Source organism: Anolis sagrei, chromosome 5 (assembly GCF_037176765.1).
Source record: "Anolis sagrei isolate rAnoSag1 chromosome 5, rAnoSag1.mat, whole genome shotgun sequence".
In the NCBI taxonomy this organism is placed as follows: Eukaryota; Metazoa; Chordata; class Lepidosauria; order Squamata; family Dactyloidae; genus Anolis; species Anolis sagrei.
Genome location: NC_090025.1, coordinates 154,835,525 through 154,860,237, shown reverse-complemented (window position 1 = coordinate 154,860,237; position 24,713 = coordinate 154,835,525). Strand labels below are relative to the sequence as shown.

At 36.8% G+C, this 24,713-nt stretch overlaps 2 protein-coding genes across 7 annotated transcripts in view; one reads left to right on the top strand and one right to left on the bottom strand.

The window, feature by feature from the left end:
* Positions 1 to 16,024, top strand: part of CEP83 (centrosomal protein 83) — a 32,795-nt gene extending 16,771 nt beyond the window's left edge. For 2 of the 6 annotated variants that reach the window (XM_060777313.2, XM_060777312.2), the window contains exons 9-17: positions 2,053 to 2,167; positions 3,605 to 3,749; positions 4,175 to 4,324; positions 5,141 to 5,216; positions 6,766 to 6,923; positions 8,891 to 9,020; positions 10,264 to 10,367; positions 10,570 to 10,747; positions 11,776 to 12,089. In XM_060777313.2, the coding sequence (XP_060633296.2) occupies positions 2,053 to 2,167; positions 3,605 to 3,749; positions 4,175 to 4,324; positions 5,141 to 5,216; positions 6,766 to 6,923; positions 8,891 to 9,020; positions 10,264 to 10,367; positions 10,570 to 10,747; positions 11,776 to 11,967 (1,248 nt within the window). In that variant the 3' untranslated portion in view covers positions 11,968 to 12,089. Of the gene's footprint in view, positions 1 to 2,052; positions 2,168 to 3,604; positions 3,750 to 4,174; positions 4,325 to 5,140; positions 5,217 to 6,765; positions 6,924 to 8,890; positions 9,021 to 10,263; positions 10,368 to 10,569; positions 10,748 to 11,732; positions 12,090 to 12,540 lie in introns of those variants that run through there. The other 4 variants (XM_060777316.2, XM_060777314.2, XR_009631586.2 and 1 more) reach the window with 4 other exon arrangements.
* PLXNC1 (plexin C1) overlaps positions 13,406 to 24,713 on the bottom strand; it is a 64,628-nt gene continuing 53,320 nt past the window's right edge. Inside the window, exons 23-31 of the mRNA XM_060777319.2 lie at positions 23,596 to 23,699; positions 20,234 to 20,288; positions 19,433 to 19,473; positions 19,230 to 19,337; positions 18,252 to 18,415; positions 17,602 to 17,749; positions 15,270 to 15,410; positions 15,047 to 15,121; positions 13,406 to 14,185 (exon numbers count right to left, since the gene is read on the bottom strand). Coding sequence (XP_060633302.2) covers positions 14,081 to 14,185; positions 15,047 to 15,121; positions 15,270 to 15,410; positions 17,602 to 17,749; positions 18,252 to 18,415; positions 19,230 to 19,337; positions 19,433 to 19,473; positions 20,234 to 20,288; positions 23,596 to 23,699 — 941 coding nt within the window. The 3' untranslated portion in view covers positions 13,406 to 14,080. The remainder of the gene's footprint in view (positions 14,186 to 15,046; positions 15,122 to 15,269; positions 15,411 to 17,601; positions 17,750 to 18,251; positions 18,416 to 19,229; positions 19,338 to 19,432; positions 19,474 to 20,233; positions 20,289 to 23,595; positions 23,700 to 24,713) is intronic.

Genomic DNA, 24,713 nt, shown 5'->3' with positions numbered 1-24,713 from the left:
ATAACATGTACTGTGCAAAATAGGGATGAGAGGGATACTACCTTGAGGAACCTCCCTAGGAACAACTGTCTTCTTTGTGTAAAGATGGTAATTATTTGAAAAATGCTTCCCAAATGATCTGTATCATGCAGAAACTAACGTTGTTCAAAGTATGTTTTATGCAAAGGCTATTGATGACATTTAGCAGAATATGAAGTAGAAGGTCAGCCTTGCATGAAGTGATTTATTAAACCAATTCTAGATGTAGGCGCTTCTTTAAAAAGAAATGCCTGAAATGCTACTATATTACTTTTGAATTTTTTATTTATAGATTTATAAGTCAAAATGTGGCGCTCTTGATGGTGCAGCAGGTTAAACCACTGAGCTACTGAACTTGCTGACCGAAAGGTCGGCGGTTGGAATCCAGGGAGCAGGGTGAGCTCCTGCTGTTAGGCCCAGCTTATGCCAACCTAGCAGTTTGAAAACATGCAAATGTGTGTAGATCAATAAGTACTGCTTCTGCAGGAACATAACAGCGCTCCATGCAGTCATGCTGGTCACATGACCTAGGGGGTGTCTACAGACAACGCCAGCTCTTTGGCTTAGAAATGGAGATGAGCACCACTCCTCAGAGTTGGACACGACTAGACTTCATGTCAAGGGGAAACCATTACCCTTATTTTAAATCAAAATGTATTACACACTCTTTCCCCTTTTTACAATATCTTGGACAAAAGAGTATGCCATATTTTATACAAATGAACAGTAAAAAAAGAATCAAACATACCTTAAGTATGCTTCTTATTTGTTTTTAACTTTCCCCAATTATAACTTACGCTACATATATCTATACTATACATCTTTTATCTACTTGTACATTTTTATTTTGTTGTTGTTGTTATATCTTTTTTTCTCCCCCCTTGCCCTTATTTTGTGCTACTGTAGTTACTTAATGAAAAACTGTCATTCTGAACTTTTCTGGAGCTTTCACACTAGAAAGGTTGTGATTACATTTGACATTGCAAATGGGTACAAGAGCTTTTCTCTAGCTATTTAATTCTCACCAACCCTGCAATTACTGTACTGGAAAAGCCTAAACTACATAATGTTTCAGTTCAAGCAGTAATTATCTTTACTGTTTTGATTTTTCCATTGAAAAGTAGTGTTTTTAATGAAACGGGCAGATCACTGCATTTAGTTTTATACTGTGTTGGATTTGTGAGGCAGCATTTCTTTTACAAAGTTAGCAGAATGACAAAAGAAGATAGACGGTGGCAGAAACTGCCATGGTACTGATGATTTAATAGTGTAGTTAAGGTCTAGCATTTTTCTAGCATGAACACTTGGGTGACTAAAGTGACAGAATGTGGAAACAGAATGAAAATAAATAACCACAAACTGGGCAACATCTGTTTTTATATTTAAATGCCATTCAAAGAATTAGACTTCTGAAGTGCTGGGCCTGTTATTTTGTATCACTTTTATGATTATTTAGTATGGTAATGTTTGATTTTAACACATGAAGTGGGCATGGGTTCAAGCTCTACTTATGATTGGAAATAATTAATAGAAGATGTGTAAATTACATAATATTTTCCTTAATACAAGCAAAATTGTTGGGCTGAACCTGTCACTGTTTTGAATGCTAAAGCTAACTTAATACAGTCAGAAAACCCAAGTAAGCTGATTTTCACAGGAGATTCACCTGGATGTGTTTGCATATGTATATGCATGTATGTAGGTGGATAAACAAAGCCTCTTTTGTGTTGAAATGTCTCTCCTAGAGCTTCATGTCTCTTAGTTCTTGACTAATAGTGCATTTAATTAATCTCCATTGCACACTATACAATAGCATTCTAATTCACTAGCATTAAAAAATGTGTACAGATTCTCAAAGGATATTTATTGAGAGTCAGTATAGGATGTCTGATGTCCACACTGCCTGATTGGGGAACTACTCCCTGAGAAACAGTCAATAAGTTGAGAATCCTGTTTCTAAAAGAATGTGCAAGGTGTTCTTAAAAATCTAAATTTGAACAAAAGCAATACTTAGTACCTTCCTGCTTTCTATAGGTCGAAGAACTTAAGCATTCACACAAGTTAGAAGTAACAAACATCAAGTTGGAATCAGCGAAAGCTAGGAGCGAGATAGAAAGAGAAAGAAACAAGATTCGAAGTGAAATGGATGGTAACAAATTATTCCTTTGTGATTTTTCATCGTTGCCAGTTTTTTGTTTTTGTGTGTCAGGAGCTACTTGAGAAACTGCAAGTTGCTTCTGCTGTTGCCAGTTAAAAGCACTGAATTTTCAACTGATGATAGCAAGAAGTACAAACCAATAAAGTGCTGCTGTGCCACAGTGAGTTTGGTGAAAGCATTATGTCACTGGGAAACTTTTCATTTTAATGCAAAGCATTAAAAATTGCCATGTTTTTGTCCATATTGCTTCATCACCCTCATCTCGCTGCTGGTGGGCATGAGAGAGGGGGCCTTCTCAGTGGTTGCTCTATTTCTCTGGAACGCCCTCCTCGTCAAAGTTAGAACAGCCCCCTCCCTCCCCTCCTTCAAAAAACACCTAAAACTCTTCTATGCTTCATAACGTATGGAGAGGTTAATGAGTAATGAAACGCCCTCATTCTCGACTGATGTCCTGTCAAGGGTTTACACATTTGTAGAGCCATTTTACATTTATATTTTATAATTCTAGATTCTATACTTAAACAGTACTTATTGCTATTGCACTTTATGAGGCCTGATCGTTTATCCTTCCCATCGAATCTATTTCATACGCACCTTTTAGCTATGATTTTCTATTTTATTGTGCTGTATTTTATGACTGCATTGAATATATACCTTTGTTTTCATTATTGTAAATGGCACTGAATATTTGCCTTTGTGCTTGAAAACCAACCTGAGTCTCTCCAGGGAAAGAGGGCAGGTTAGAAATAAGGTCAAACATAATGGCAAAGGCCAGATGATTTATTCTAGAATTTAGAGGAAAAAACTATATAACTGAATCTAGGAGAAGCCTCCAATCTAATGTCTAGATATTTACTATGTGTGGTTCTTGCTCGGTTATGAAATATATAGTATGAATATAATTGAATATGTCAACCTTGCAACTCTTATCACAAGAATGGTATGTGGCAGCACTCCTATAAATGAGTCAAAACAGAAATGCCTGTGCAAAATTGTTTATATTTGTAGAAATCCAAAGATGTGTGGTTATGTGTAGAAACTCTCACAAATAATAAGTCTTTTTTCATCCCTTATGTATATAATGCTGCCCAGCCCAAGTTAAAAGAATGTAACTGTTATTATTTTACACAGAAAAAAGTTAGACAACTAATTTCCCCTCTGAAACCAAATAGAATTAGGTTTTAATCATACACATTGTTGGTTGAGAACCATAGGTTCTGTTTTCTCGATTTATATTTAAGTTTGTGTTGTCGAAGGCTTTCATAGCCGGAATCGCTATCTGTATGGCTATGTTCCAGAAGCATTCTGTCCTGTACTTTCGCCCACATCTATGGCAGGCATCCTCACAGGTTACGTTTTTACCTATTATTTTACCGATGCTATATAATTATGACTCCTGGATAGTAATTTTAAAATGTGTATATATAGGGTTGCGTTCTGATAATGAAATACTTAAGACAACACTTGAGCGGCACAAAGTTATACTAACAGAAAAGGATCGTGAATTAATACGCAAAGTGCAAGCTGCAAAAGAAGAAGAATTCCAGAAACTTGCACTATTACAGGAGGAAAAGTGAGTATATATTTCCTTTGATTTTTCTCTTGCATAGCTTTTTAGAAGGTTTTAAACTTTAGCAGACTCCTTCCTTATAACTGAATGAATTGTGCATTATGTACCAGTTATGAAATTATGGAGTGTCATCTTAACATCCAGCACTTTCTTGAAATGATTATTTTTTTCTTTTAAAGGGAGTTCTTGTGTTATTAGTTCTTTCTGTATCATTAATGAATAGAGCTTTTGAGTTTCTGAAAAAGTCCACATAACTCGGACTCTATGTCAGCCAAGTAGATGAGATGTTCCCCTAGTACATGCTTTAGTATTGGCTAGTAGGATTGAGCTATCAAAGATTTGCAGGAGCTATAAAAAAAATTGTCTGAGCTATCAAAGATTTGCAGGAGATATCAATATGGTTAACAATGTTGTAACACTTCTTTTAGATTAGAACTTGAGGCTACATTGGCTGAACTAAAGAAAGAAAAATTAGAGCAAGATACTCAGAAGCAATCACAAAAGGATCAATATGAAAAAAAGCTATCCACTATGCAGTTGGCAGAAGAGTCTAGCAGAAGAGAGATCCAGAATCTTAGGTAATGTATGCTAATTTCAATTGTATTTAATAGGTTTTTTTCCCATCTTCAGAAATTGATACAAAACAAAGCATAAACGCAGATGTTGACACTTAGCTGTTTCTGAATAAGTTGATCAAGAATTTCTATTCCAATTAAAATTGGCTGTTTAAATTTCTACATCTGTTCATAGTTACCAAAGAAGCACGATAGGACAGAAACTCAAAACCTTGAATGATCAGGCTAGCTCATGCACTGTAAAGTACCATTTTGAAACTGGTACCAAACCATTGTATCAAATGTTTTCCATTATAGTTTATTGAATTTGATAGTAACATGAATATCTATCAAACATGATTCCAGACCATTTGCACTCACTGGATTTTCCATCTCTGGGGATTCCCCAACATTGCCCTTCTACTTTCTTTCAACTTGATTCTTTGTTTCAACCTGTAAACATTTGTTACACATTTTGTGAACCTTTGCATCTTGCTTGCTGATATATGTATATGCATGTATAGCAGGCAGACCTCAAATGAGGGTATTTATGTCACATTTTGGTTATGCCTAGGCCATTTTAATCCCAGAAGAGGTATTGCAAAAAAAAAAAAAAAAAAAAAAGGCAGTAAGAACTCCAGAACCCATAGAGGCCATTTGGAAGCAATATATATACATTGTACAACCTGGTATAAAGGATAATTTAATATTCCACTGTTGGATATTTTTCCATTTGTGCTTTTACCCTGTGTGAGGTACTATTTAGCTTGAAAATATTCATTTATTTTGATTTATATTTTATATTTTTTTAAAAAAATGCAATACTGTATTGATTTATAGATTAAAACTTCAACAGCAAGCTTCAAATTCTGAGGAGCTAGAAAGAGAAAGAAGTGAAAATGCAGATCTAAAGCAGGTAATGCTTTGTTGTTATGGCCTTTCATGGTATGCTAGATCATTTTGTGTTGTTTTGCAACAAGTTCTTGTGATACAATTTTATTAGCTAATTTTTTTGTTGGTGTTGTAAGTTTTGAATGTGCCTTGTAAGAACTAAAAAAGAGGCTCCAGTGTCCAACATTGTCCAAAAGTTACTTATTTATTGGATTTATACCTGCCTTTCTCCCAGAGTGGAATTCAGCATGGCTTCTGGAAGGTTTACAATTTGGGCTAGAAAGACAATTTTTCCTGTGTTGTGTACACACACTCCGAGTTACAATCATCTGACTTACATAGGACTCCTAGTTACAAATGGGGAGAGACAGCAGCAAATAAGAGGACATCTACCCCTGGGAAGGGAATTTTACTTCTGGAATTGTTATGAGAAAAAAAGATGTCTCCCCTGTAGCTTTATCACCAACCCTTGTTTCCATGACAAGCCCAACATTTTCAAAATCTAATTGTCAGAGGGAACAGAAAGTGAGGTGAAGTCTGCTGAACAGGGGCATAAACCGCAATGTTACAGGTGTGCTGACTCTTCTCATGCTATCCAAAGCAAAAAACATGGGGGAGGGGACTAGAATTACATTTGAAAAATATATCTGTTTCCAACTTACATACAAATGCAACTTAAGAGCAAACCTAGAAAACTCAGGGACTGCCTGTGTTAGTTGTAGATATTGAAAAATATACCTGTGAAGGCAGAAACCTGTCTAATTATAATGACAAATGTTTGTGGTTTGTCCTGTTCTCCTCAGTCCTATTTGGAAGTCCCTTCTTACATCTATTGTATTGAGCGGGGAAGGTATAGGGATGTTCGCTGACCCACCCCATCCTTCATATTTTTAATTGTGTTAAATAAATCTCAAATATGACACATTATAGGGATTTCTATACTATGACATGTCTCTGAAGCTGAGCATAGAATTGCTTTCTAGTTTTCAAGCCCCCTCCCTTACTAATCTGAAGGATTTTTTCCTCCAAAAATGAATAGAAAGTAATGTGCAGTGCAACAAATAATGTAACAAATTTCCAGTTTTTATCAGTATGTAATAAGTAATGGAGTATGGTCTAAATATCTTTAAAGCATTAGATCCTTTGTAATAATGGAATCTAAACAGGGGCATCCCTAGTTAGTACCTAGCTAGCTCTAGACTACTCCTTTCCTAAGAAAACCTAATAAAATTAATGGGGTCACCATGAATCAGTAAATAATTTGAAGGGACATTACATAGGTTAATAACAATAGGCTACTTTTCAGTCATGTTACTAGGTAATAGAGCAAAGGGCTGTTTAAAAAGTTTACTTTCCCAATGCTGATTTCAAACCCTAGAGCAGTTCGGTACCACTTTTGGTCCTCCAGCTGTTTTGGTCTCCAGTTCCAACCAGAATTCCTGGCTGTTGAACAAGATGACTACATCTTCTGGGAGTTGGTGGCCAGATCAGCTGGAGGGCCGCAGGCTGTGCACCTTGCTCTTAGAACCTCATAAAGACATTAATCAACTCCATGTGATATATTTCTCTTGCAGCGCAGCCATGATTTGCAGCTCCAAGTGGCTTCCCTTTCACAGTCAGAGAATGACTTGCTAGAGTCCAATCAGAAACTCAAGGAACTGCTGGAGAGATTAAAACACGAATGCCGGAATGCACGAAATCAAGCAGAAAGGGCTCAGTTAGATTCAGAGAAGTAAGCTTTCCTCCTAAATGTGCTTGTAACATTCTATCTCTTGCTACAAAAATCTGGATTCTAGTGTAAATTTCACATTCAAAAGATATGTTTTCCTATTACAAAAATTTCAGATAAAAGTTCTCCTGGGAAGGGCCATTATGCTTTTGTAAGAATTCAGTCCATCTTTCTTCTTAGTATCTGCCCAAACCCAGATGAAAGCCCTGTAGTATCACCTTTGATTGTGGTGTATTTAATCTAGGAAGTGCACAATGCTGACTCCTGCTTGAGTAAGTCACACTCTCAGCCTTAGAAAAAAATCGTGGCAAATCCCCATCCCCTGAATAAACGCTTTTTCATTTGGTGCAAGGAGGAATCAGCATTTTCTGGTGGTAACAAACCCAATCATATTTCATCTCTTTTAGATCTACCATAATGTAGAAAATTTATGGAAAATCACCCATAGATTCCTGATGGAATGTCCAGAGGTTGCCAACATTTATGTGGAAAACTTATGAATATTTTAGTCTTTGTTTTTGTTTTAATGCCTCTAAATAAACAGGCACGCCCCAGGCTACAAATATCCGACTTACAAATGACTCATAGTTAAGAACGGGAGTGAGACAACAGGAAGTGAGAGAAATCTATCCCTAAGAAGGAAAATTAATTCCTAAAAGAGTTATCTCCACTGAAACTTTATCTCCAATCCTTGTTTTCACAACAAGGCAAAATCTTCAAAATCTCTCTATATAAATTACCTATTCCGACTTACGAACAAATTCACTGTAAGAACAAACCTACAGATATTATCTTGTTCATAACTTGTGGACCGCCTGTAGTTTACAATTGGCACAAAATCAATGTTATTACAAATATTCAACCAAGAGATGGTGCCTGTCCTCTTGCTCTTTGGGAGAGGGTAAGGGGCATGTCTGGTGAACATTTGATCTTTCAGCCAAGTACATTGTGGTGTTGATCTTGTTCCTCTGCCTATCCTTGAGGCAGACAATATTGTTTTTCAGGCTCGCCTTTTGTATTGTCTTGAACAAAATACTGGTGAGTATATACAAATGTGTGGCTCGGTTCCTGGTGATTACTTTCAGATGATAGCTTGATTAAGTATTTATAGTGAGCACTTAGGTATCTTTGACAAGTTGCTATTTGTGTTAGTTTTTTTAAAAAAGTTCTTTATTGATATTTTTACAGTGGTTTGAAAGATATGTTTATTGGATGCAGTAGTATGCGCATGGCCCACGTTTGCATACAACCAGTTTTACCGATGGTATATGGAGCATTATTAATATATCAGCTGCGTGTTCTTTTGGACTTTAAGAACAATTTTATGACCAAAATGTATAGGCATATGATCTCTTGTAACTTCTTCCTTGATCGTAATGTCCCTTAATTTATAGCTATTTTGCTTCCACATTGATTCAGTATTTTCACAGAAGTGTCACAGAATTGATTTGATGGAGGGGTATTTATTTTCTAGGACATTCCCAATAGATGAGAAATGAAACATTTGTCAAAATTTTCTGACAGCTTTAAATCCAGTTTTAGGCATCTGAAGATTTTATATTTGTTCTGCGTGCTGAAATGTTTTGAGGAGCATATTTACTTTCATGTGTTCTATCAATCTGAGTAGCCTGAGAATTAATGTGGTGGTAACAAAATCCCTTGTGCTGTCATTTCACTAAAGTAAATTTGTTACTATTAATTAATATACATTTGATATATATGAAGGAAACAAAGTCAGAACTGGATGGTTGGGGGGGGAGGGGAGGAAGCTGAATTGAGGGTTTGCTGTGTCCACAGATCTGACCATAACAAAATGTGGTTTATGATTTTTTTTCTTTAAACCTGCCTGAGCTTCCTTCAGTCATATATGGTTTAGCTTAGTGGGAAACAAAATTCGTGATAATATCTGTGGTGATGATGTCTATGTGAACATGACTTGCAAGGTGACTGTTGTTGCTTTTCCACCCTAGACATTTGGAAGAAAAGCGTGTAGAATGGTTAGAAGAAAAACACAAACTAATTCAACATGCCACAGAGATGGAGGAGAAATATAACCAGACAAGAGAAAAATTGCAAAGAGCAGCAGCTGCTCAGAAAAAGGCATGTGGCTCACAATTACTTTGAAGAAAGATTTTTTTTTTCATTTAGGGCTATCAGAACTATGCTTTTACACAAAGAATGGGTAGTTTCAACGAGTCTGTGGTCTCCTTGGCCCTGTATTGGAACTGACAGGCTGTGAGATCTGCCATGATTCTGCTGAGATTGGTTTGTGTAGAAAAGTAGTGTGCCTACAAGGGAATGTAAAAAGGTAAAATTAAAGGTTTCCCTGATGTTAAGTCTAGTGGTATCCGACTCTGGGGGGTGGTGCTCATCTCTATTTCTAAGACAAAGAGCCAGTGTTGTCCGTAGACACCTCCTAGGTCATGTGGCCAGCATGACTGCATTTATCTACTCATACTTGTATGTTTTCGAACTGCTAGGTTGGCAGAAGCTGGGGCTAACAGCAGGTGCTCACCCTGCTCACTGGATTCGAACTATCGACCTTTTGGTCAGCAAGTTTAACCCATGTGCCACCAGCCCCCCCCCCCCCCCCGCAAGCATGTGTTTCTTACGTATAAATAAGGTGTTGGGAGTTTGCATTTTGTTTAAGCAACAAAAAATATAGAGCTCTACCTTAGAAATGCTAACTGTCTTCCCAGCACAATTCCCAATTTATTGGCAAAAGCTATAGTCTTGAGGAGAAACAAATGGTTAAGAGATGGATGCTGTGTCTGGGCCTTATGTTGTTAGCTTCTATTCTGTGCCTTAGTTCTCACTGCAAAGAATATCTTCATCACAGAAATGAAATACTCATTATTTATTACTACCACAGCTTAATGGTTTTAAGACACAAGAAATATAGACCAAATAATTACAATCAAGTGTAACTTTAAAAAACAGCTACATATTATTATAATGAATTAATAAAAATGCTCCAATATGGTCAAAGGTAGGTTATTTTTTATGTCTTGTATGTTACCACCTAATTTCATGTCAGTGAGAACAGTTTGGCAATGGAACCAACTGTCTGGAGAGGTTATATGGCCTCCTTCTCTGTATGTTTTCAAAATGAGTTTGGACACCTACTTGCTGTAGATGCTCTAGCTATAAATCCTGCATTGAGCAAGCTGGACCCAGAGCGCCCTTCAAATACTGTGGTTTTATAAACTTCTGTCCCTGTTGAGTAGGCATATGTGGCTAAATTTGGAGCATTTGACAGTTCTGCTGTAGCACAATGAGAAGACAGTTGTACACAGGAGTCAAATCAGTGTTTCTAACTGCATATATGTTGTATTGTTCACAGAGAAAGACTCTTAATGACAATAAGCAAAAGAAATTGATGAAGAAGATAGAACTTTTAGAAGCCAAGAGAGAAGAGCTGGAAACTGAAAACCAGGTGCTAAATAGGTATATGCAGACTTACTTTATGTTTCAGAAATACAACTATTGTTAATATTATTGAAATATACTATCAATCCATAAATAAATTATTTGCAGTTTCATTTCGAGAAGTAGTGACGGAAGTGTCTGCTTGATTGAGGAAAGCAAAATTCTGTCCTAAAATCTTTTGCTGAAATGCTCCCTGAAGTATTTTTATTGATTACTTTAGGCAGAATGTTCCTTTTGAAGAACACATTCGCCTTCAGAAAAGGCTGAAGGATTTGCAGCGGAGACATAATGAATTCCGGAGGTTAATTCTATTTCCCAACATTCCAATTTTGAATCCCATCAGCCTGTTCTCATCCACTTTGATTCCTGGACCAGAAGCATCCTTTCCACTTCTGCAGGTAGGTGGCTCGTGAAAAGAAATGGTTTCATGTGGGTGCTCACAATAAATGAGATAGGCTTGCAGTAGTAGAACATAACTTAGTGGGTGTGTTTCTGCAAGATACAAGTAGAAGTACACACACAAAAAGGATCTACAAAGTAGAATGGCAAAAAAAAATTAAACCACAGACTTTCTTCCTTAAGCAGAAAACTCATTACACTGATATTTGGATCCTAGTCCAATTAGTTAACCTCTTGGATTTCTGTGTTGCTTTAGTGAGTTCTTAGGAGGAATTCAAAGAATGCTCTCCCTAGCGAGATTACGTCAGCTCTATCTCTCCTCTCTTTTAGAAAAAAACCTCAAAACATGGTTTTGGGATCAGGCCTTTGGGCAGTAGGTTTGGCAGTAATCATAATGTTGGAATTTTGACTATAACAGGCTTTGGACTGGGTCATCGGTTGCTAAATCAGACTTTGATTTGGCTACATGATGATAAAAATGTTTTAAATGTATTTTAATGTTTTATCTTTTGTATAATGTTGTACGTAATGTGCTGTATGTTGTCGGCATCAAATTGCTGCCGTTGTAAGCCGCCCTGAGTCCCACTTTGGGGGTTGAGAAGGACAGGATAGAAATGTTGGAAATAAATAAATTCTGAGGATGTCTTATGAAACCTTATGTGGCCAGTTTCCTTCTCTCATTCAGTCTCTAAGGTTACTATGAGATCCCTTTCCTTACTTTTAAGTGGAGTTTATGTTATCTTTTGGTGTTCAGCTACACGTAAACCCTTTGATTTCTATAGCTGTAGCAAAACCAGTGTACTTGTGCAATAGGCAAGATATCTGCAGCCTAAAATACATTTTAAGATGGAAGTCATTGCTACAGAATGTGTCCTTGCAACCAAATTACGTTTTCTTTATCCAGCCGGCCTCAATAGTCGAATCATTGCAATGTAATATTGAAATTCAGGAAGATAAAAACCTACCTGATATTTTTTTCCATAGTTAATGAAATTATTAAGTGCCCCCTTTTCTCGTATGGTTCAAGGAGGAGCAGCATCAGAGAGAGGTCTCCCTGCTCCGCAAGCGTCTGGAAGAACTAGAAACCTCCCAGAGAAAGCAGCTGCGAGAGCTTGCTCCCTCAACGGAAAATGCTCGGTCAGTAACGAGCAACGACTCTCACTCTGATAGAAATAAGCTTGTTGAAGAATATGAACTTCCATCTGGGGACGCCAAATAAAATTTTTAAAACTCCAGCTCTAGATATTTTCATCCTTTGCCAAACATGCTCACACTTATAAGTGCCTTGAAGAAGGTCTAATATATTTGCAGTCATTTTAAAATGTTTTTAATAAAATGTTTTTTAAAAAACAGCCATTATAATTCAAGTAAAGTTACTGCAATGTGGAAACCATCTTATAGTTTTATATTATATGAGATAATCATGTTGCACTGAAAGCTTTTTTTCTAACAAGACCTTCCTAAGCCTTAGATAAAGACCAGCTTTATGCACTTTAAAACAATATTGTGGAATGTCAAGAGGAATTGACAATGTAAATGAAGTAGAAATACTTACTTTTAACTTTATAAAGATGCTCATCTTTGTGTGTGGTGCAAAAAAAATTCATTTGTGAAATGTTTGTTATAATATATTTTTGTATTATCTGCCTTCTTGTTGTGTGTTTTATTGAAGTACGGCAGCTGCAGGGGAAAGCACTTGTGGTGACTGGGTTTTTCTTTATGTCTGACTTTTTATTTGCTATTGTATTAATTGACAACATCATTTTCTTTTCACTTGTTCTTTTTTCTGCAGCCATATTAATATGCTTAGAGCAGCCTTCTTTGCAGCCCCCAAAGTTGCCCTGGAGCTCCAAGGTGCATCCTATTTTTTTAAAAAAAGACTGGGCAATTTGTGTAACTCCCAATAGTTTAAAAATACTACAGAATTTAACGATTTGGCCCAGGATACCCACCGATCTGCATATGTAGAGAGCCAGTTTGAACTATAAAAGAGTGATGCAGCATCATTGGATGGACTGGGTTCAGTCAGCCATCCTGGCTGAGAGACATCGGAGTGTCTTGGAGATTACATGGACCAATCACTAAGACTCTCCTGTTTATTATACATTTATTGTGATTCTGCACACTCAAATTCCTAAACTAGAGAGATTGTCTTAGCTTTTTCAGTGGAGACAATTTGCCACACTATACATTTTATCACCGACTTTTCCTGAAGAAAAATAAAGAGGGGAAAACCCCTGTATTTGTAAAATACATATTGACAAGCTCCTCCAATTTGCTTTATATTTACAAAGGCATTTTTTCCCTCAAAACAATACATAAATTTCACAGATACAGTTAGGCTTGCCAATATGAGCAAGATCTTTATACTCCAGTATTGGAGAAAACAGAAAAATAAACAGACCCATTTTCTTCCTCATTCTTAAAACTATCCATTTAGATTTTCTAAATCACAAAATACTTGCAAGCCAACATCTTTTCCTAGAGAAAAATGGTAATGGCTTGATGCAGTTTGGCTTTTGTGTTGACACTTATCAGGTAATAGCGCTGTACTTCCTGGAAGAGTGATGTGACATGAATCAGGTATAATGTTTACATTACATGAGGTACCTGCAAACCTACATATAACACTTAAGGTAAGAATTTTACACTTTGCGTAGAGTTTCCTTTTCAGATTTATAAATTATTTTTGCAAACACCTGTAGGCACAAGAAAGTAAAAATAGGAACACCATTCTTAGCTGTGAAAATAACATGGACAACATTTCTCTAAGACCAACACTGTGAAAAGGTATGTCTTTTGCCAGTTTGAAACTGACACTGTCTTGCACCTTGTTTTACAAGCTTCCCAGAGTCCGCTGCTCCTGAAGGTCTTGGCACAGGATACAGTCACCTGGGATAGATTTGTGCTTATGCAGATCTAATAGTAAAGAACTAGGTCATAAAGGACACTGTTTAAGCAAATTGGCTTACACAACTTCTCTCTGGAAATGAACTGTGAGCAAGTTGCTTCATATACAGTTTTTTACTATGGCCCTTTTGTGAAAACAATAAAAAAGTGGTAAAAGTAGAGATAGTACTGTTTGAGTTTATACTTGCAATCTCGGAAGCAATATCAAACCAGCAATTCATTGTAAAGAAGTGCCTTTGTCTGCATATTTATAGCAGTGGTCCAATGTTTATCCAACTACTGGAATAAGTCTTTTGACTGAGCTGGTTAAATGTTGAGTGCTCCAAGATCCGCAGGAGTAGAGACGGACAGGAGACCATTCACAGGACAGGACTAGCAGTTTTAAGAGTCCTCCCAATACAGTTTGGAATGGGAACTACTACTTATGACCATTTGCATTTTTTCTTTTCTTCAACTAAACTTTTTATATGCAGAAGCTGTTGCTGAGCTTCTTCCAGCCCTCGTTCTTTCTCCAATTTATTCAGTATCTATGGAAACAAAGAAATGTGCGCTTACTTATTTTAACACATATTTTCAATGTCAAAGAATATCTATGTCAGAAAAAAACTATTCTCTTTAATGCCAGGCTATTTATACATCTTGTTTTACAAGTCATCATCAATCACAGAAAGAATAACACTTTGGCTGTCAAGAGCAACCTTAATTAAAAACCACAAATACAGGCCCAGTGGCAGTTGCTTATTATAAAACAGCAATAGCAGTTTCAATGGGCACAAAAATGAAGACTTTCAATGTAGAGAAACAATCTCCACATTGACATACCAATAGCTGAGCAGAAACTTGTACCTGTCAAATGGCACATCACTTGTTCCCTATTTTAATTACACACAATCTAAAACATTACAGCGGTCAGACTGAACTGAAACAATAGAACTTGACTTGAAGTTCCTTTTAAATTGAGATCACTCACACTCAGAGGGTTGAGATTGACAGAGGATGAGATTGACAAATATGTAATGGAGACCAGGTAGTATCTTATAGACAATTGCTTTGCAGAACAAAAATTATATTGTATATAATTTGAGTCCCCTTTGGGAGAGATAAAGCGGGGTATTAATAATTGTGGTTATTATTATTATTTGTGTAATAACTCCAAAAATGCAGTTTCTAGCAAAACCAAATCCCAACCAAAATACATCTATACAACAAAGTGCAATAGCACTGAGCAAAAAAAAAAGCTCCCAAAAAAACAAACAATTTTATGCCAAGTTATTGAGTCAAAACAAGCCAATGCATTCAGAGGCATTACTGTCATTGTCTTTTATAGACACCAGATCTTGCATATTATTTAACAGGATAAATCAAAGGAAAATAAGGAAAAGACTTACTTCATCAAGGTATTTTGCAATGTATTGGTAAATTTTCATCAAGGCTGCAGCCTCACTAAATTCATTTTCATGTTTCTGGGGAAAGAAGGCAAAATAAGTCACATCTGCAGATAACTTTTAGTATTAATAACGCATTGTAACATATTTAGCTACAATAATACTGAAAGGGAGTAGAGCTGAGAGGGTAAGTTTCAAAGGCCACAACAAAAAAACTGAACTATACCTTTGATTCCTGAGTTAAAAAGTCTTCTATCTCTGAAGTGGATAAGGGAGGCAAATCCTTTATTGCTTTGTAGAAAGCTTTAACCTCTTCTTTGTAACGTGGGATATCCTTAGCATAGAGGAGTTTATTTGTTGGTGCTTCCTTCAAAATACATCACAACAATGATTAACATCTTTAAAAAATATATTTACAACAGAAAGAATTAGGGATGCCAAACAATACTAATCACTACAATAAGTTAAAATATATAACAAAATAGGGCAATGACATTAAAAGATTTTAAGATCCTGGTAGAAAGCAAAGGTATTGTCTAGTGAGAAATCACAACTGAGAACACCTCCCTGTATTGACTTTATTTCAGATGGGACACCCATAGGAAAAGGTCATGTGTGAAATCTCAATTCCTCAGATTTCATTGTTTTACTGTTCTATGTTGCAGTGTCAAATGGGAGGAAGGCTCCAAATTAAAACTTAATTGGTCTCTGCAGTACAATGCAATGATTTTATATATCCTAAGCTACAGTATCTGATGCCATGCCCTTTTATTGGGACCCTTACTTTTCTGCTTCCTGTATAAGAAGTGCTGTCATACAAACAGGGTAGACCAAAAACAGTTTCTTATATAAATTAAATGTTCAAATTGGCTGCTATTTAATTGTAGACACTTTTTTGTTAGTGTATTTTTTCTGATGTTTGTATGTTCTAATGTGATTGGTTTGGTTCCTTTGGATCATTAAATTGCCTTTGAGGTACAATTGCTGGCATGTACTTCAACTACAAGGTGTGGAGGATGAGGATGATAAGACATATTTTATTTGTTACTTGCCTCTTCTAATGTCTAAGCTGAGGTACAACAGAGTCAAAGCATATGAACTTAAAATACTTGCAATAACATACATAGATAAAGCACATCGTTATAAAAATATACACCAAACACCGGGTTAAAAAATCAACATATGGTAGTAATAAAATGCAAATTCAAAACTCATGATTCAGGTTTGACTGGGTAACTGCCAAATTCTGGCAAACTCATTTAGCTGTCCGATCCCTTCCAGCTCATGAGTTCTATTGAACCTGGTTTGTGCCCGACAAACTGGAATCAAAGTACAGTAGGGTCTCATTTATCCAACATAAACGGGCCAGCAGAACATTGGATAAGCAAAAACATTGGATAATAAGGCGGGATTAAGGAAAAGGATATTAAATGTCAAATTACGTTATGGCTTTACAAATTAAGCACCAAAACATCATGTTTTACAACAAATTGGCAGAAAAGGCAGTTCAATACACGGTAACGCTATGTAGTAATTACTGTATTTACGAATTTAGCACTAAAACACAGCAATGTATTGAAATAGTTATGGATCCAGGTGGGAGGCAGACTTCATGGGATAATACAAAACGCTGAATGAGCGAAGGTTGGATAAGCAAAACTCTACTGTAATGACCCATAGGTTGAAGCATTACTAGGGTTGTGTCACCAAGACATTTGCCAGGGCTAAGTCAACATATCCTTGCAGCCAAATGCGTGCACTTCTTGGAATATCTTTAATGTGTTTTCCACAAAATTCTGTACAGTAAAAAAGCAGGTTTTTCTGATTTTAGTTAAAACTCCAAAATGTTTAATGCTATAATGTGTAACCTTTAGCATCTGCATTGAACTATGGCTTAAACCTCAGATACATTTCACTTTTTAGAAGTTTTCTTAACCTCTAGAACATGCCTCTAGAACAAGGCCATATAGCCCGGAAAAACCTACAACAACCCAGTGATTCCGGCCATGAAAGCCTTCGACAATACAGTTTCCTTAACCGTTAACACTTGGTTTTCCTGTGGCTAAACTTCAAAGTGTATGGCAAGTGCACCACTTATGTGATGCTGTTTACTCATATTTTTAAAGACACTTTAAAATAAGAAATCGATCTCACCAAATAACCCAAAAATTGTCCCTTGAACGATCTCTCTATGCTAATCAGAGAGAAGCAAGACAAACAACATGAACTCTACACAGTGGGCAACTTTCTCAAACTATTGACCATGCAGTAGTGAAGTGAGGCATGTTGTTTAAACAACAAGGTGCGAGCTCTTTTATTCTACAGAACATTGTTTTCTGGGGATGAAACTAATCTCACAAAGGCCTTGGACATGGAAACCTAGAGATGGAAATCCTAGCTAGAGCATGTTTTCTGTGGGATTAAAATCTTTAGATTACTGTACTTGGGAATGGTCTGAAGTAAAACAATTGGTTTCAACAGTAATATTACTGTGGAGCAGTACACTTGAGCTCATAGCTAAGGGTGAGATGTTTTCAAAGATAAAATTGATAGACTACCTTTCCTAGCTGTTGTTCTGACAGAGAAAAGGAGTCCATAAAAGCTTGTGCAATTACTGACAGACAGCCATCCATATGAGGAGTCTTTTTAATATCGAAAACAAATTGAGGATTCTTCAATATATTCACCCAGAACCGCAGAGGAAGACTGGTTAAAGGAAAAGGAAATGGAAAAGCAAGATAAACAAAGGGCACTCCAAATGTTGCTATTACACAATGTAACACAATTTTTGAACTTGGGTTATAAATATCATTTCCTAATTGGTTCTATCATATAAAACATGGAAGAGATTTATTAAGCTGTAAAAACTTTGTTTTGAAAAATTTAAAACTGCATATTTTCATTAAGGAAAATTACAGACTTGAGTTTCAGATAACAGAAAGATAAAAAAACAAAAACAACGTTTCTGGAGTATAACAACTACTTTCAAAGTACCGCACAATTGAACAGGAAATAACATTTTCAAACCAGAATTTTTCCAAATTTTATTACATAGCGTCATTCATGCAAGTTGCAGTCGAATACAAAACCTCAAATAAAAATAATTATATCAGTTTATGCTATACATATTTCCAGTGTGTTTTGCAGTGCTGAACAAACTGCCCATGCACACTTGTATATTGTGAAGGTAAGATGCATAAAGGTGTACCTGTTAGTTTTCCATATATGGACTACATCAGGATCTGTAATCTTTTTGTTTTCAGCCTGAGCATCCAAAAAGTCAAAAAAATATTTAATAGCAACTGGAGCTCTATTGTTAGGCAAAGTCCAAATGCTTTTGAAGAGTTTCTCAACAACTGAGTGAACTGCAATCTGAGAAAGAGGAGAATGGCTACATTAATCATTACTTCTATACAGACAAAAGTTTTAAAAGTTTCATTTAGTTGTAAGCTAAGAAAATAACCACTCAATTTATTAGTGGCATTTTGCACGCCAAGAATGAAATCTAGGACAATCCAACCACCCTAACACATACGAAAACACCTAGAATCCAGAATGTCATACAGAATATGTTTTATTATTTCTGTGATTACTAATATTATGACTAAACTAATGTTTGAACTATACTTCAAGTTTGTATAAACATCTCCCTTCAATCAATTTTGTGTATGTCTCCAAGTTGTTTTGGCAAACTTCTCACAAGGTTGTTTTGACTAGATTTTTTTCAGAATATTTTTTGTTGCCTCTGAACCTGAGAGTGTGACTTGCCAAAAGTTACCCAATGGGTTTGCATGGCTGGGTGGGATTTGAACCCTGGTCTCCTGAGTCATCCAGTGTTCCAACCACAATGCCATCCTTGATCTTACTTCAATCAACATGACTATAGCAGGTAGACTATCATGCCTCTGCCTGCAGTTCTATAACATTCTGGATTTTTAAGGGTAGCTCTTTCTATACTTTTTTTTCTCCCATGTAAATGTACTGAGAAGCCTACTGAAAAAATACTCTTGTGTCAACAGAAAATACACGAACACTCCAAATGGCTGTGATCTATTACATCCTAGTGTATTCAGTGATATCCATTTTGAATGGCATAGAATTTTGGATCTCTTAGACTAGATTTAAAAAATAATGCTTTTCAAACATCAGCTACAATTACCCAATGATTACCCAATTCAAGACTTACCTTTGTAGATAAGAGTTTGGTGAGATACATTTCCTTCACTTTAAATTTTTGTTTGCCTTTATGTTTTGTGCTTTGTACGTCTTTGACTGCTTCTGAGTCTGGCAGTATCTATTAAAATGTTTACACAAATTAGACATGGAACTACGATGGTTTAGGAGAGACAGACTAAAGGAATGACAAATTGTGATGTATTTGTGACTTACTAGGTGGCAATAGGCATCCGAGTATTCCCCATCTGAGCAACCTGTTAAAAGGAAGGGGGAAAGTGAAATGGAAAAGATAAAGTAAAATAAGTTGCTACCTAGAGACCAGGCTCACACCAGGAGGAAATATGGCCAGATTTGATTACATTCACACGTAATGTACTCAGATACTGTAATTCTCATCAATCAAGCTGTGCAGTAATGCAAATATACTACTAAAAACATCAGCATTACTGGTTTTACTCCTCCTTTCTTTAACCAATGCTAGATAAGCTCCTTCTTTGGAGGCTTTTAAACAGAGGCTGGATTGCCATCTGTTGGGAGTGCTTTGAATGTGATTTTCCTGCTTCTTGGACAGAGGATTGGACTGGATGGCCCCCAAGGCCTCTTCCAACTCTATGATTCTATAATAGCTTAAACCAGAGCATAAGGAAACAGGATAGTATTTTAACTTTAAATGTCTAATAATTAAATTTTCCTACATGCCTCCTATTCTGACCTATATTTAGAGTTAGGATGTCTTCAAATTCCATACATTGGGAACCAAGAAGGGGTTCCTGCTGTCATGATTTGCATGCAAGCTTTTCTTTTAAATATCTTATTTCCTCCTACTGTTACATCATTTATTTTGATGTATTAAGAGCTCTTATCCCATCCTTAAGCTTCTGGTTTTATCAATTGCAATAGTGGACACATATTTCCCATTCATGGAACTGTTGTCTTAAAACTACAGTTCAACTGGTCCACTGTGAACTCAAATTTCTATGAAGCCATAACAGACACATAACATTGCTTCAGCACCTGAGAGAACTGTTTTTTCCTTCTTAAAGACGTTAATAGTTGCTCCATTGGAAATCTGAAAATGCAGTAAAACAGCTTCCTGTTAAGAATATAGTGTTCTAAGAAACATGTATGAAAATTATGTAGCAGAACAACAATATGAATTGTAATCACAGTCCTGTTCTAGACAATTTGTCAGGGAGGATCACATATGAGGGATTTAAAGCATTAAAGATTTCCCCTGACCCACTTCTATTTATCATAGGGCGCTGAAACTGCACTTGTGTAATGGTATAAGTCTCTATAGGTTACGACTCAATTTACAATTTACAACTCAGAACTGATAACCGTCTTGATTTTACACATGCTGAAGTGGTGTGAGATTTGATCATAGACCCAGTGGAATACAGAGCAGTCATCAAGTTCTTTTACTTGAAAGGCCGCACACCAAGGAGACATTCAATGAGATGAAAAAGGTTTATGGTGATGATTCCCCATCATATGATGTAGTCAAGAACTGGCATCATCAATTCAAATGTAGAAACAGGTCCAATTCCAGGGTGACCCCACTCGGCTATTGATGAACACACCATCCAGCAAGTGGAGGTCTCCATTTTGAAAAATCACCATGTAACCATTTGCCACCTAGCCCAAAATGTCAAGTTTAGTGTGGGGTCCATGGAAAAAATCCATCTTCACATGCATAAGGTATTCGCTCACTGGGTACCCCAGCTGCTCACACCTTTCCAGAAGAAGGAACGAGTTGAATGCTCTCAGGCTCTGTTGACGATGTGCCATGGAAAGCAGGAGGACTTTTTCAACAGACCAATCACAAAGGATGAAAGCTGGGTCTATCACTATGACCCTGAGACTAAAGTCCAGTTGATGCAATGGAAGCATCATGACTCACTGTCTCCAAAGAAGGCACATGTCCAACTCTTGGCAGGCAAGGTCATGCTCACAGTATTTTGGGACCAGCACAGATTTCCTAGCAAAGGGTACCATGATCACAGGAACATACTATGCTTCACTGCTGCAGAAATTGGAGGAGGCCATCAAAACCAAGAGACGTGGCATGCTCACCAAAGATGTCAGTCTTCTGCATTACAATGCACCAGTTCACAACTCGCATTTTGCCCAAATGGAAGCATGCTCCTTTGGCTTTGAAATTCTACCACATTCCCCTTATTCACCTGACTTCACACCATTGGACTTCCATCTCTTTCCAACAATGAAATTATTTTTGGAGGGCAAGCATTTTTCAGACATTGTGACTTCTGATTTCCAAAGTCACAACGTAGCTTTTGGAGCAACCTGTCAACTTCTAGAAGTGAGATGTTTACAGTTGTTTAAAAAGATGGGAGAAATGTGTGTCCCTAGGTAGCACCTATGTAGAGAAGGACTAATAACTGTGCCAAGTTTCATTGCTCTCAGTCCACAGGAAGTGGGTCAGGGGAAATCTTTAATGAAAAATTGTACTTAAAAAAAAGTATAACATGAAAATTGGACACATCTGATTGGCCAGTCCACAGAGAGCCAAAGTTAATAATTTGTGAAAAACAAACAAACAAAAAACTAAACCTCATACCATGAAATTAAATAGTGTAAAAGTATACAAAAACAATGAAGTTAAACATGGCACATTTATTCCTTAAAATAACTCCTTGCAACCAATTAAACACTAAATGTCGGCATGCATAGAAAGGCTTGACAGCAAAATGGGGGGAAGGCCATTTAACCTGCAGGCAGACTCTTTCTCACCTATGGTCATTTTGCAATTGAAACAGTCTGAGGAAGAAATACATCCATTTGTCTATGTTACTAGCATCATTTGTCTTTTTCAAGTTTTCAAAACCAACCAAAATCATTTGAAAACTGGGAATGAATATGGAAACATTTCAACAGTTTTATAGAGGTGCCGAAGATCCCCGACTTTTCAACTTTTATACACTGCTGTTCAAAACATAATTCCTTTCAAAATCTGCTGGTCGAGGAATGAAGCCAAAGCTACTCCAGCTGAGCACTGTAATATTTAGTAGTGACTACTAGGGATTTTCCAAGTGTTGGCACAGCTTGCTCTTCAACGACTGAAATAGGATAGGACACCAGCCAAAATGAGGAACAGCAGATAAGCATTTTAGTGTATGGCAGCCAGCCAAGAACAAAACAAGTTTGCTGCTGAGTCATTTTTATAGAAAGCCTGCCCCTAAGCCAAAAATATCTTCCAGTTGCACTAAAAGGAAAGAAATCCAAGAAAGCACAGATCTGGGTCCGCTAATGAATATGTGGTGGTCTGAAACAGGAAGCGTACAAAAATGGAAACGAGAATACACAAAGCTGCTCTTTACCACCAGACCACTTGCTCTTTGAGCCAAGAATTGCTTCTTCTGATTGGTAGGTTGTTCCAGTTCTCAAGCAGATGTTTCTCCCAGACCTGATGCTGAAAGTGAGTCCTTTTAAAAAGAAGATGGTAGTGGATGGCCCTGGGACCCCACATACACAGATCATAATAAGCTCTTAACAGTGAACACTGAAGCCTTCCCCAGATGTCAGGAGATGAATACACAGAAGTAGCAGGCAGAGATAGTAAAGGAAAAAAAGGCATAGTGAGGCAAAAGACACAAGGGTAATATTTGAAAGACAAGAGGAAGGGAGTGTTTTATTGGGAAAATGTCTTATCTTAAAAAGCCAATTAAATTAACTTTTGTGTATTACAAAATGTGCTACTTCATTGAAAAACTAAAATGGAGCATACCATTACATTTTGATAAGTATAACAATCTGACTTTGCAAATATGGTAAAATTTTTGCCATGTTTAAACACTGTAAACATTTGAGCAACTAAGTGAATGCAGTTCTAGCATTCACCTGGCTATTTCTAAAGCAGTTGCAATTAGAACTTCAATACTATATGTACTTATTAGTATTTACATGTGACTTGACTTACTTTTGAATAACATTGTTTGAATTGTGCTGCACATATTTTTGGGAAAAAATGGAATCTTACTGCTTTCCTTGTTTAAATTTGTTTAAGTTTGAACACATCATCCAAGTTAAATTAACTAAGCTAAATTTGGGACACAAAACTTCTGTTTTTTCTAATTTTTATTCACAAACTAATGCTAATTATATGTGTGTGTGTGTGTGTGTGAAAATAAGTAATTACTGACTTCTTTTCATTCAAGTGTGATGGAAATGTCCCATATAGTTTAAGCTCTATAATGTGTGGGGGGATGATATAGGGTTGCTCTTGGAGGAAGGAAAAAAAGATAGAATGATGCCCTTATTGGATCAGTCTAGTAAACCTGGATTCAACCTATTATATTTGTGATAGATTTTTCTTTACAAAGTAAAATCTTCAACATATTAAGTTTTGCTGTTACCTCATAATGGCCTATGGTGTTCAGTTTGGTAATCCCATCTTCCAGAGTCACAGAGGAACTGTCTACATCTAGAAGCTCTTTTGTATATGAACCTGACTGAAGAGCTGCAAAAAACAATTACATGGGAAAATATACATAAGTCTCCAGTTTGTGAAAGGGATGCATTAAAACACGTATGTTGTGTAAAGGAAATGAAGCAAGTTGTGACTGCACCCACTCCTCATGTCATGTGTCATACACTTCGACTCCATGGGAATCCAGAATCCCCCTGCTTCAAGGTGTATTGCCTCCAAAGCATTACTCATCCTAGGAGTGCCCGCTGCCTTCTAATACAAGCTTCTGATAGGGTAAATTCTTCTGAGCAACATCCAGGAGCACCAACCTTTTCACCATCAGTCACCAGAAGAAAGATACCATGAAAGATACCATGAAAGATACCATATGATACCAAGATATCATATGTAAGTAGGGAGGAGGGAAGTTTTGGGTCCAAAATTGTGGATTTTTATTTGACCAGTTGCTTAGTCAAGGGTCATTCGGAAGAGCGGAGGAAGCACCAATGATTCAAGGAGCCCACCACCTCTGATAGCAGCTGACATTAGCCTGCTTGGGCATTCAAAAAGGCCAGAAATGGCACCATGGTGGGGAAAGAAGAAGGGGTTGATGCTTCCTTTCGGTTATCCCAGGACAGACTAAGCTTTTGCCTTTCACCACTCTACTCAGAGAAGGGGGTGGTTCTTCCTTTTTCTTTCTTTCTTTTTTTTCTGAGACAAGTTAAGATACAGTATTCACACTGACCCATGGATACGTTTTCTGGGTTGATTTTTTGGCTAGAATTTCTGGAGTCTATAAGGCGATCAGCATCTTCCCACTATCAAGACTCTGGAGGATTAGGCTCTTGGAATCTATGATGATCCAGTCCTCAAATCACTCAACTGCACTGAGGCAGGAAGTATGACAGAGAGGCTCTTTGTGAAACAAAAGCTTCCCTTCCAAGCACATTTAAATGATTATGAGCACAGTTACTAAATTCGAATAAAACATCTAGAGCCAGCAAAGCCTGAAACATACATGTAACACTGTTAACACAATGTTTTTATTGTCTGGTTCTGATCTTT